This window comes from Octopus bimaculoides, chromosome 18 (assembly GCF_001194135.2).
Source record: "Octopus bimaculoides isolate UCB-OBI-ISO-001 chromosome 18, ASM119413v2, whole genome shotgun sequence".
Lineage (NCBI taxonomy): Eukaryota > Metazoa > Mollusca > Cephalopoda > Octopoda > Octopodidae > Octopus > Octopus bimaculoides.
This window is the reverse complement of record NC_068998.1, coordinates 1,932,868-1,945,674: the sequence shown is the minus strand read 5'-3', so window position 1 is coordinate 1,945,674 and position 12,807 is coordinate 1,932,868. Positions and strand designations below refer to the sequence as shown.

The 12,807-nt window shown below is 38.1% G+C and overlaps 1 protein-coding gene across 1 annotated transcript in view; it reads left to right on the top strand.

Moving 5' to 3' along the window:
* The window catches only part of LOC106871368 (alpha-1,3-mannosyl-glycoprotein 4-beta-N-acetylglucosaminyltransferase A), a 33,190-nt gene that overhangs the window by 7,935 nt on the left and 12,448 nt on the right, over positions 1-12,807 (top strand). The window contains exons 2-3 of the mRNA XM_052974507.1: positions 6,926-7,088; positions 9,192-9,367. Of these exons, the coding sequence (XP_052830467.1) occupies positions 6,926-7,088; positions 9,192-9,367 (339 nt within the window). The remainder of the gene's footprint in view (positions 1-6,925; positions 7,089-9,191; positions 9,368-12,807) is intronic.

Here is a 12,807-nt window from a genome sequence, read left to right as displayed (position 1 = left end):
TTTACGAGAACAGTAAATTGAGTGAGTGATTAACAGCACTGAACTGTTTATTTGTAACATCACATTATCTGCCATTCCTCTATGGTCTCTTATATTAATAATAATAATAATAATAATAATTTTTCTCTTGTTTCCTTGCACAGCAATAATAAACTTTCCTATCTGTCAAGCTTTCTTATGTTCCCACTATTCATCTCTCTCTCTCTCACCCTCTCTCTCTCTCTCTCTCTCTCTCTCTCTCTCACCCTCTCTCTCCCTCTGTGATATTTTTGCTACAACTTCACCATGCTGTCTCCAGTCATTCAATTTACGACCATAGCAAGAGCAGTGAACGTGGAACTGATTCTAGATCTCCATTCTAATGTGAATTGAGCTATTTTTCCCATTGTATCTGTTTTCATTTGAAGATCACTGTATTTTAATTCCAAATGTTTAACTTTGCTTCCTCTTGGTGATATTTTTGTTTCCTCACTTTGTAACAGACTGCTCCACCTTCCCCCAAAGCTCATGCAACCTCCACCATTTCTTATATATGTGGTTGCACAGTGAAGCACATGTTCTATCCTCCCTCATCTCTCCTTTACTACATCTAATTTATTTGTGCATGTGATATTTGTCCCGCTGCTACCACCATCATGATTGAAGTTGTGAAATCAAATCACATCTGGGAGATTGGATTCTGGTCAGTTTCCACAAAGTTGAGCTGTCATTGACTCAACCAACAACCCCATTAAGCGTACTGTGTGAAGTGGGTGTGTTTTTGAGCTGTTTGGTCTCTCTGCTGGGTGGAAAACAAGACTTGTCTAAGGGTAGATGGTCAACGACCATCCAAATAATATTTCTTAATTAGTAGTTCTGCCAATGAAGCCATTACCACTTAGGATAGCAGTAGTAATAAGAAGAGCACTCAGAGCGCACAAACCTCTGCCAAGGCAACGCCAACGTCCTCTCAGCGATTAGCCAGAGATAGTTTTTAAAATGAGAATATCTGAAATAAACTGGACTGCTCTTAAAAGCAAGAATACTAAAAATAAACCTGATGGATCTCAATGGTGGTCATCGAATATGGAGGAGGCTGTAGAAAATTTTGTAATGGTAATAAGTAGTTTATCCTTATCTAATACAAGCCAAAGTTAACAAATTCACCATTCAAAATAGTTGCAGCGTAAAGGGGGATAATTGAGAAAGACTTGACATTTAATGTAAGATGAATGTTAGAGTTGACCTCAGTGAGATTTGAACTTGGAACGCAATGGTGGGAAAAAAATGATGCTAAGTATTTTGTCTGCTGTTGTAATGATTCTGTTTGCTCACTACCTATAATGATACTACTACTACTACTACTAATAATAATAATAATACCTGGTACTGCTCTGATGCAATACCAGCCAGTGGCTCTCACGGTTTCTGGTCTGGGAGTGTCATCATGTCCATTGTTTTGTCTTGGTATAAAAGATGGGCAAATACAGCAAATATTCTGCTCAATACCAAGGATTTCTTTGTCAGTTATTTGACCTTAACCAGTTGTGCATGTCCCTTGGTGGCTGACGATATGTGCATCTCTGATCACGAGCAGAAGTATTGGGGGAACATCACAGCCATGTGTTGAGAAGAATTCTTTGCGGTTTGGATGACTCACTTCTGGAAACATGGGTGTTTCATTCAACATCCTTAAACAACCCTTATTCAGGGACTTTTTGAGTAGGATGGGATACTTGACCTGAAGAAAATTCTAACTGGGCCCCACCTGTAAAGTCATGCACTGTTTCTCTTGATATATGGTTTCCATGTCACGCACATATGGTTGTGATGCATGTGCCTCGTGTACCCTTACCAGACAGGTAGTCATGATGGGTATATTGGGCTTTGTATAATTGTACCCCAGTGTCACTTTGATGACATGCACTGTTCTTTCACTCAATAATAATAATAATAATAATAATAATACTTGCTACTATAGGCACAAGGCTTGAAATTTTGGTGAAGGGTTAGTTGATTACATTGACCCCAGTACTCAACTGGTACTTATTTTATCAACCTCAAAAAGACGAAAAGCAAAGTTGACCTTGGTGGAATTTGAACTCAGAACTTATTCTAATGATATAATAATAATGATGAAGATGATCCTTTGTGCTATAGGCAGAAAGCCTGAAATTTGATGGGAGGGGATTATCCAGTTACATCAATCTCAGTACCCAGCTGGTATTTATTCTATCCACCTTGAAAAGATAAAAGGCAGTGTCAGCTTTGATAGGATTTGAACTCCAAATGTAAAGGCAATTTTGTCAGCCACCCTAATAGTTCTGCCAGCTGACTGCTATTGTGTACTACTATTAATTGTATCAGCTATACTCCATGGTAGAAGACACGGGTAGACTGGAGAGAAATGAAGGTAGCATGCTCCATTGGATGTGCAACATCAGTGCACATGTACGACAAAGTGCAAATGTATTGAGAGAAAAGTTGGACATAAGAGGAGTCAAATGTAGCTTGCAAGAGAGAAGACTACATTGGTTTGGACATGTGATGTGTATGAATAAAGGCAGCTACATAAAGAAGTGCCAATCACTGAAAGTGGATGGTACCCATGGAAGAGGGAGATTCAGGAAGACGTAGGATGAAATGGCAAGGACCGATCTCAGGAAGTTGGGTCTCAGAGGAAATGACCATGGACCGAGATGTCTGGAGATATGAAGTTCTAGAGAAGACCCGTCCACGTCAGTGAAACTGAGTTCTAGAAGCGCTGTGTGTCCCACCCACACTGAACAAGAGAACTTCTCACACACTTTACCACAACAAACCAAACTACATCTCTTCTCTTCCTCACATTTCCGCTTCATGCACTATTGCTTACCTCCCACTCCCCAATCCTGTCCCCTTGGCCCTGTACCACTGTATCTTTGCTATCCACTATCCCCTCCCCCTGATCTGTGTTCCCCACACACCCTACCCCAACAAACCAATCTACATGTCTACATCTCTTCTCTTCCTCACATTTCCTCCTTCATACACTATGGCTACCTCTCACTCCCCAATCCTCTCCTCACGGCCCTGTTTCTCTGCATCGTTGCTATCAGGTAGTCCCCACCTCACTCTGTATACCCAGGTTTTCACCACTCACTTCTCCTCCCCACTCTCTAATCATGCTTCTTTGGCAATAACCTGCCACTTATATTACGACCTTCGAACCCCAAGGGTATCTACCCTGGCACTTGCCAACATCTCTCTCTCTCTCTCTCTGCCTTTACTTGACCATCCCATTTATATTCTGATCCCTGTCCCTTGTGAGTATGCCTGGCACTTTGCCACTCTCTCTCTTTTTCTCCTGCACTTCCCTCAGTTTGTGTAACCATGTATCTCCTTTGCGGCAGCACACCTGTTTCTGTCCTCATTCCTGATCTCTCTCTCTGGGAGGGTAATCTTGCACCTCCTCTACAGCAAGACGCCTGTTTCTGTCTCTCTGTCTCACTATAACCTTTCAACATCTGACACAAGATCACCTCCTCCAATGTCCCCTCCCCTCTCAAAAGATTTTTGTCTTGCAGGTTACTTGGTAACCCTTTCAGTGCAGGTGCTACTTAAAAGCATCCAGTCCACACTGTAAAGTGGTTGGCATTTGGAAGAGCATCCAGCTGTAAAAACCTTGCCAAAACTGACCTCACCTGTACTTGTGCTACATAAAGAGCACTAAGTCCACTCTGCTGGGTGGTTGGTATTAGGAAGGGCATCCAGCTGTAAAAGTCCTGCCAAAACAGTCACAGAAGTCTGGTGCAGGCTTCTACCTGGCCAGCTCCTGTCAAACTGTCCAACCCATGCCCATTTGGAAAGCAGATGTTAAATGATGATGTAATAAACATTGAAACTCGGTGAAGGGAGAGTTACAATTGATGAAGAACAGTTTCTTACACACAATCCAGTTTGTAATTCAGCTGATTCCGTCGATGATTTAGGGGCTGAAATCTTTCCGAATCTTCTTCATAATTACAACAATGCAGATTGGATCTGTGAGTGAGCTACCCTGGCTCCAAAAAATGTTGCCGAAGAGAGAATAAATAATATGCTATTGAATAAACTTGTGGGAGAAATATTCACTTCTAACTCAATTGACAAAGTTGTTTATAAAGAAATATTCACTCTTTAATGCAGCATAAATACTTAAATAACTTAATTTACCATTACTATTGTCACATTCAGGAATGAGTAAATTACCTATTTCAATGAACTGTATTATATAATTTCTATTAGTGTATTGATAAATAAAATAACACAACTTGCTTATTATTGTCATATAATAAACAAACAGAAGTTTGTGTATAAAATTGATCTTTTTTCTACTTCAATTATTACAGGATTTTTTTCCTTATAAAATACACACGTACAGGAGGAGTAAATTATAAATATAATAATACTTTGAATGTGGCTCCCGAGAAAGAGTAAAAGTAATTACCCAATCAATGACAGGTGTTACTGCTAGTATATATATATATATATATATATATATATATATATATATATATATATATATATATATATATATATATATATATGTGCAGACATGACTGTGTGGTAGGAAGCTTGCTTCCTAACCACATGGTTCCAGGTTCAGTTCCACTGTGTGGTACCTTGGGAAAGTGTTTTCTGCTATAGTAAATTAATTGTAATCAATCTATGATGACCAAAAGTAGTCATAAATAAATGTGTGTGTGTGTGTCCCACATCACTGCTTGACAGTTAGTGTTGGTGTATTTATGTTCCGGTAACTTAGTGGTTTGGAAAAAGAGAACTGATAGACTAAGTACCAGGCTTTAAAAAAAAAATCAAGTACTGGGGTCAATTCTTGAATGTGATGGCCCCAGCATGGCCGCAATCTAATGATTGAAACAAGTAAAACATAAGTAAAAGGAAAATAAAGAACTAAGAAACTAAACAGAGTTGCTAAACCTAACCATTTCCGTTGCTTTTCTTCTTCTGTTCTGCACATTTCACTTCTCCCTTTCTTCCATTTTGTTTATTTAATTAATGCTTATTTATTTCACTTTAGTTTTTTTGTTTTTGTTTTTAATTGTTTGTTGCCTTTGTTGTTTCTTTTTCTTGTAGAAACTATCATCTCAAACTAGGAGAGTCTTCTAAGATGTGATTGTGTTTAACTTTGCTTCAGTTTCAGCAGCGTAGACAATTGTTGTTTAATGTCTTTCCCATGCATTCTTTTCAACATGACATAGAGTACAAATAGTGGAGTGAATCGGTCTTGAAATGTATACCAACCTGCTAAATTAACTGTAATCAATCTATGATGACCAAAATTAGTCCGTCTGTCCACATTAAACCTGTTGGTGACTGTCCAGTAGTATCCAGGGCACTCGGTTCTCTGCTGACTTTTGCTATCAGCTGCAGGCTTAAACTATTCAAAGTACCCCATGGAATATCATCTTGAATAGTTTTAGGGAGCCAAATGTGTCTTTTGGTGTAGGGTTCTACATAAAATGAAGCACCACATTCACGGAGTGGCACAAGCGGTGGTTATGTTATGTGAAGAATAATTAAATCTTCCATCGACATTAAGAAGTCTTGGAGAAGATTCTGACTGCTTCTTGATCTTTTGAGTTCTTGTATTCATAAAGAGGTACAGATGTCATCATATGGTTAAGAAGCTTTGCAATCACACGGTTTTAGGTTCAATCTTACTGTGCAGCACCTTTGGCAAGTATCTTCTATAATAGGTTTGGGCCAGCCAAAGGCTTGTGAGTGGATATGTGTATACACATATATCTAGTTCAAATTTATAGAAAAACAAGGATGAAGACAGGTGTAGGAACAGCAAGCAAGTGTATTAATTTGACACTTGGGGGGAAAATGGAAAAGAATTTTTTTACATTCTGAGTCTATGCTCTTCAGCAGAAAGGAATAAGAGGAGATAGAAAGAACGAAAAAAAAAAGTGTTGGGTTGTGTGTGTGTGTGTGTGTGTGTGTGTGTGATTTGGGTATTTAGCTCACCTTCTTAACATCAGGAATTCATTGTGATCCTGTGCAAGAGATTTTATTTCGTTTTGTTCCAGTCCACTCAGCTGGTAAAAATGAGTTGTACCTGTCATTCAAAAGGGGCCAGCCTTCTCACATTGGGCCTTGCTGAATCTCCCTGAAAACTACATTAAGGGTACGCATGTTTGTGGGGTACTCAGCCACTTGCTTGTTGATTTCATGTGCAGGCAGTTTCATTGATTGAATTAACTGAAACATCTGTTGTAACTGACTGTGTGCAGTAGATTTGTGTCTTTACATAGTACATTAATAGTAAACAAATAGATGGGATGGTCAGTGATTGGAATGTCTTTGCTAAACAGTGTCGACTTGGGGATTATATAACTGGTATTCGCAGTTTAGTTCTGTTTCATTAAGACTGGACATTGATTGAACCATAATCAGCATTATTTTAGCGTTTGCTCTTCCATATCTGCATGAATCTCATGGAGTGCATTGAGCAGATTTTCTACAGCTGCATGCCCTTCCAGTTGCCAACCTTTAACCTGTTTCCAGGCAACGTAATATTTAGTCATGGCCAGACATGCTCTCACAAAGTATTGGAAATGAACGACACTGTATAACAGTGGCAATCATTTACAGCTATCATGTGATGTCAAGACAAAGAGTCACACACACACAATGGGTTTCTTTCAGTTTCCATATACCAATTCCACTCACAAAGCTTCGGGGCTGTAGTAGAAGTCACTCTTTTCAAGGTGCCATGCAGTGGGACTGAACCCAGAACCATGTTATTGGGAGGTAAAATTCTTAACCACATATACCTGTGCTTATCAATAGTTATCACCTGTTAATTATGTTTTTGTCACTAAATTCCTGCATTTAGTTCTTGCAGTTCTGCCACCTGGTGGTTGCGTGCATAATTCTCTCCTCTCCTCCTCTTCAGATGGTCAATATGAAGCATTATTGGAAAAAAGGTTTGCTGAACTGCATGCACGGCTAAAATTTGCTGAATCTCTGAACAAGCAGAGAAAAAATGACATTCACATACTGCGTAGTCAGTTCACCTACCTCTTGCAGTCCGTGCTTCACAGCAATGTTTCAAACAAGTAAGTCAGTCTTTTTTTTTATTGCTTCCTTTTCTTTGTTTCTACAGCAATCAATTGTATTGATATTGACTCACCAGACACATGTAAATGCATGCACAGGCACCCACATGTGCAACCTCATCTGTTCGATAACGTGATAGGATACCTGTGACCTTATATGAGACGGGTAAACTGATTCATTTAACTCTTTCAAGCTGACACCTGAGACTGGAAGAGGTTTCAGTGGGATGATGTTTTCCAGAGGACAAGGAATGGTCATAATGTTTAGTACAGGGTCTGAGGGCTTGGATACAATATGGGTGACAAGGTGGATAGCTGGCAGAATCGTTAGCACACCAGGCAAAATGCTTAGCAATATTTTGTCTGTCTTTACATTCTGAGTTCAAATTCTGCCGAGGTCGACTTTGCCTTTCATCTTTTCAGGGTTGATAAATTAAGTACAAGTTGCATACTGGGGTTGATCTAATCAATTGCCCCACCTCCTCAAAAATTTCAGGCCTTGTGAGTAGAGAAAGCCAATAAATTTATTGGCTTTCTCTCTTCCAGACTGAAACATTAGAATATAAAACACTCTAGTGTCTCTTTTGTCAGTACCAGCACAATGTTGCTCAACTAAATTGCTTGGGCACCACCTCAAAATGTCATCCACAAATACAAATAACATTATCTCCATGATATATTATTTTGATAAATTATTTAAAGATGTTCTTTTAATCAATGTGAGATATAATAAATGCATAAATGATGGAATATCGTGCTAGACTGGCATTTATGTTGTTTTGTTTCCGTTATTGTTGTTATTGAATAACCATGGTCAGTTTTGTTTGAATATTTCTGGTGTGTAGCTAGGCAAACTAATAATTGCTTGACCTGTATTCTGTCAGTGGTCATCTGATATTTATTGTGAACATACAGTAATATTAGGATTAAACATGTGATTTTTGTTTGAAGGATGGAAATGTTTAGAGGAAACTTAACTCTATAAGACTGGCTTTGAGGGGTTGAGTGTCTCTGTAAAAAAACTGTTATTCACTCACAGGCCTGAGTTTTTGTTACTTGTTGAAGAATATCTCTGGTCAGTTCTGTTCAAATTCACCTGATTACTCTGGGGGCAATCAATTTAGCATTGTTGTTATTTAGTCCCACATGGGACCTAATTGAGCAAACCTACAATCAAAGATATTCTACTCAGGATCATCCCATCGTTTTAATCAATGTTTCTAGGATTACGTTGTAAGTATGGATTATGGGATAATGTTCCATACAATAGTATGCTCCTACCTACCTACCTACTTATCTTTTGTGTCATGCTAAAGGAAAGTAATAAGAAAGAAAGAAAGAAACAAGTTAGTAGAGGCAGAAGCAGCAGTAGTGATAAAAGTGGTGTTGATAATGAACAGAGAGAGAGAGAGAGAGTTATGGGAAATGAAAATGTGATGTGATAAGGAAAACTGATAATGGTGGTGATTGTGCTGAAATGTCAGAGAATAAGAGTGGAGAAAAAGAGAGAGAGAGTGTAACAAAAGATTCTAAGAAGTGAGAGACAGATAAAAAAAAAGAACAGGATGTAGAAATTTCAGAAGGTGATGGTCATATGGGAATGGAGTAGGAAAAGTCAAAATATGAATATATAGCAAAGTTTGTAATATCATGGCATCTTCAGTTATATCTTTCCCTCATTTATCCCTTAACTCTTTCAATTATTGTGTCGCTCGCTTCATCTTATGCAACGGGTGTTAATAATGCATTTGGGTGCATTTCTGCAATAGATCTTCAGGGGAACACTTTATTACATCATGTTAACATGGAGCAGATGCTTCTGTTCTCTCTCTGTATATATATATATATATATATATACATATATATACACACACACACACACTCATTTATTTTTATTAAAAAATTAAGTTACAATAAAAGTATTATTGTAGTTATAAATTTATAATTATAATTAATGAAACTGAAAATATCCAAAATGAGGCTAACTTTTAATTTGTTTGATAAAAATAAATGAATATTGTACGGGTTTTCTTTTTTCATAACTGTACACCTACTTTGGCACCCTCCTGTATATAAACATACAATTCATTTTCTCTATTCTAGGTCAGTCCTAATTGAGAAGTTTCCAAGTGATCTCCAAACAGCTCTGGTCAACTTCACTGACCTTTATGGCCAGTCCTCTATCCATTTACCTAGTCTTTTCACCTATCTCCCTCATCTGTCTCGCAATCCAAATGGCATGAGACCAGCCTATAAATTGTCTCGCAACCGCTTTGGAGGTAAGTCGTTAAACATTGGAATGTGGGGTGATGGTAGTGCTTTGTTAATTTTATTTTGTGTATATGTGTGTATATATATATATATATATATGTGTGTATGTATATATATGTATACACATTGGTGCAAAAATGACTATATAGTCACAAATGCAGCTGTGTGGTTAAGAAGCTTGCTTCCAAAGCATCTGTTCTTGGGTTCAGTTCCATTGCACAACACATTGGGCATATGTCTTCTCCTTTAGCCCTGGTAGTCCAATGCCTTGTGAGTGGATTTGGCAGATGGAAACTGAAAGAATCCCATCATACATGCATGTGTGTGTGTGTGTGTGTGATGGGAGGTTTTCAAATTCTCTCACATAACATTAAGTTGGTCCAAGGCTGTAGTAAACAACATTTGCCCAAGGTGCCATGCAATGGAACTGAACCTGGGACCATGTGGTTGGGAAGCAGACTTCTTGCCTCACAGCTACACTTGTGCCTATGATAATATGAATAAAAATAAAACAGAAGAAAGCAAGTGACTTATTGATCTTGGAAACCGGACACGGTTTCCTTGCTGAGCTTTATCTTACAGTTTAGTAGTTAATGGTTTGAATGACATTCCGCTGTAAATGATACTTTCAGCATTCAATGAACCACGGAAAACTCTATGTAAGAGAGGAAAACTATGTGAAAACCTCACACAGCTAATCAATTTCGTTTTCTATTTGTTTTGTTTTCTTTTCTTTAACAAAGTCTATTGATTGTGTATAGATTCATATCTGGTAGGACTCATCAAAGGTATTGATGAGTATTGATTAAAAATAAACCCAAGTAAATAAGATTTTTTTTTTTTTTTTGTAAGCAGAAATCTTTGTGTGTGTTACTCACCCCCTAATATCAGGAGTGAAATGAATTGACTTACCTTAGCTCCACCCCACCACATTGAGGAGCTGAGAGATAGCTGCTGTCTTGTCCCAGCTCCTGGCCAGGTTTATTTTGGCTCAGTGCTGCAAAATATTGAACCCCTCATTAGTTTGCACCACTGCTGTGTCACATTGGATGTATGAGAAGGAGCACCGTCTTGTGTGAACATGTAATTATCTCCAAATGCTTTGGTCACCCATCGCAAAACATTATCCTCCAACATTTTCATGTAAATTTCCCAATTGACCTTTGTCCCCTCTTTAATGAATACCAGAGGAGATTTTCAACCATCAGATGACACTGCCGCCCAAACCATCATTCCAGTAGGTTTCGTTTAGTGAAACACCTTACAGGCACCTTCGGGAACAGCATCCGACCTTGTGGCCCAAATCCTGTCATTCTGGGAGTTCGCTACAGCTTCCGCAATGAATATCTTTTCATCTGACCAGATGAAGACATTGTCACCAGCATTCTGAATCTCCGTATTGAGACTTTTAGCCATTTGCTTCATGCTCCGCCATGGATTTCATGACAACAATCACCAATTGTTTCATCCTTATAAAATTGTTTACGATCAGGAATGAGCTTGCTGTTGATTGAATCTGTCTCACTGGAGCATTTCATGACACTATAGACTGTTTTGGGATCAACACCAACCCTTGCAGCCACATCTAAGGGATAATATGACCCTATGTAAAATTGGCTTGTGTTTGATAAAAAAAATGTGCATAACAGTGTTTTCATGAGAAATAGTGCTGAGCAAGAATAAAGATGAAGGGCCCTGACCATAGTTACAAAGGAATCAATGGTTTTAGTCCATAGTTTTTCCTCTCCTTCTCAATGATAATATTGCATCTTGTATATTAAGAGGATTAGGTTATTGTAATCAATTTCTATTAACAGATCAATCAATTAAATTATTGATTAGTAGACAATGTAACTTAAGCCTACAGCCAGCGTATATGGTTATTGGTGAAATAACCTTTTCAAAGTACAGCAATATTGATTCCGACCTGGTTTCTCATCACAGTTCGTACAAAACAAACTTCATTAATGAAAATATCAAATCATTTTCCTTGACTTTAACCCACACTTTATAAACGCAGTTTTTATATTTTCCCCATTGGTTGTTTTTAATTTTTTTTTTTTTACTTGTTACGGAGATGGTAAAATGCAGAGATTAGTTTTAGGAGGGTTAAACACACATGGACTGTAGCCATGCTGGGGCTCAGCCCTGAAGGGTTTAGTTGAACAAATTGACTGCAGTCCTTGTGTTTTATAAAGTCTGATACTTCTACCTGCTAATTTACAAGGCTATAAACAAACCAATACTAGTTGTCAAGTGATGATGGGACAAACACACACATATGTATATAAGATAGACTTCTTTCACTTTCTGTCTACCAAATTCACTCGCAAAGCATTGGTCGGCCCAGGGTTGTAGTAGAAAACACTCGTGCAAAGTGCCATGGGACTTATGGCCAAAGCTGTGTTTTCGTTTATTTAACCTTTCAGCATTCGGATTACTGCCAAATGTAAAGCTTATTTATTAATGTTTTGAATTTATCCTGCATTATCCTGTAGTTTTGAGATTTTGATGATGTAATTATTTTTAGAAAGATAAGTGTAAGAAGCCAGATATGGCCAGTTTGAACATAAAACAGGCAGAATATTTTGGTTGGATACTGTTGGTTTAAATGTTAACGTGTTAAGCCAGTGTTTTTATAAATCCATTTCTCTATATTGAATCAATTTTTCTATATTTCATCCATTGATTTGTTTCATTGTATTATTGTACATATTTTCCGGCTGGCAGGGCTTTGGATAGAGATGTGTTTGAGGTGGGATTTTACTGTTAGATGATCCTCTTATTCAAAGAAGGGAATTTCTTTTTACTTCATAGATCTTTGAAAACACAAAGTAGCTATTTATAATGTCAACAACGAATGGAAGCCTCATTCATTGTTTTGCTGAAGCAGAAGCTATGAAACGACGACAATCATGCAGGCATGTCTGTACACGTACTGACAACTAACACACACACACACACTCACACAGAGGACAGACCTTTTAGTTTCCATCTACTAAATTTACTCACTAGCCATTGGTCATCCTGAGGTTTAAATAGGGCTTTCCCAATGTACCCTGCAGTGGGACTGCGCCTAAAATCACACCTATGTCTGTCCCCGTTTTAAATAAATCCAATGTTAAACCTTCGCCATGATTATATCTGGAACCATTCATGTGTTTTCTATAATAGCTTCAGCCCTGCCCAAAGCCTTGTGAGTAGATTTGGTAGGCAGAAACTGAAAGAAGCCTGTTGTGTGTGTGTGTGTGTGTGTGTGTGTGTGTGTGTGTGTGTGTGTGTGTCTTTGCATTTGTCCTCTCTACCCCACAACTTGACAACCAGTGTTGGTGTGTTTATGGCCTTGTAACTTAGCGTTTTGACAAAAAAGATTTATAGAAAAAGTAGTAGGCTTTAAAAAAAAAGTCCTGGGGTTGATTGAGTTGACTAAAAATTCTTCAAGGCAGAA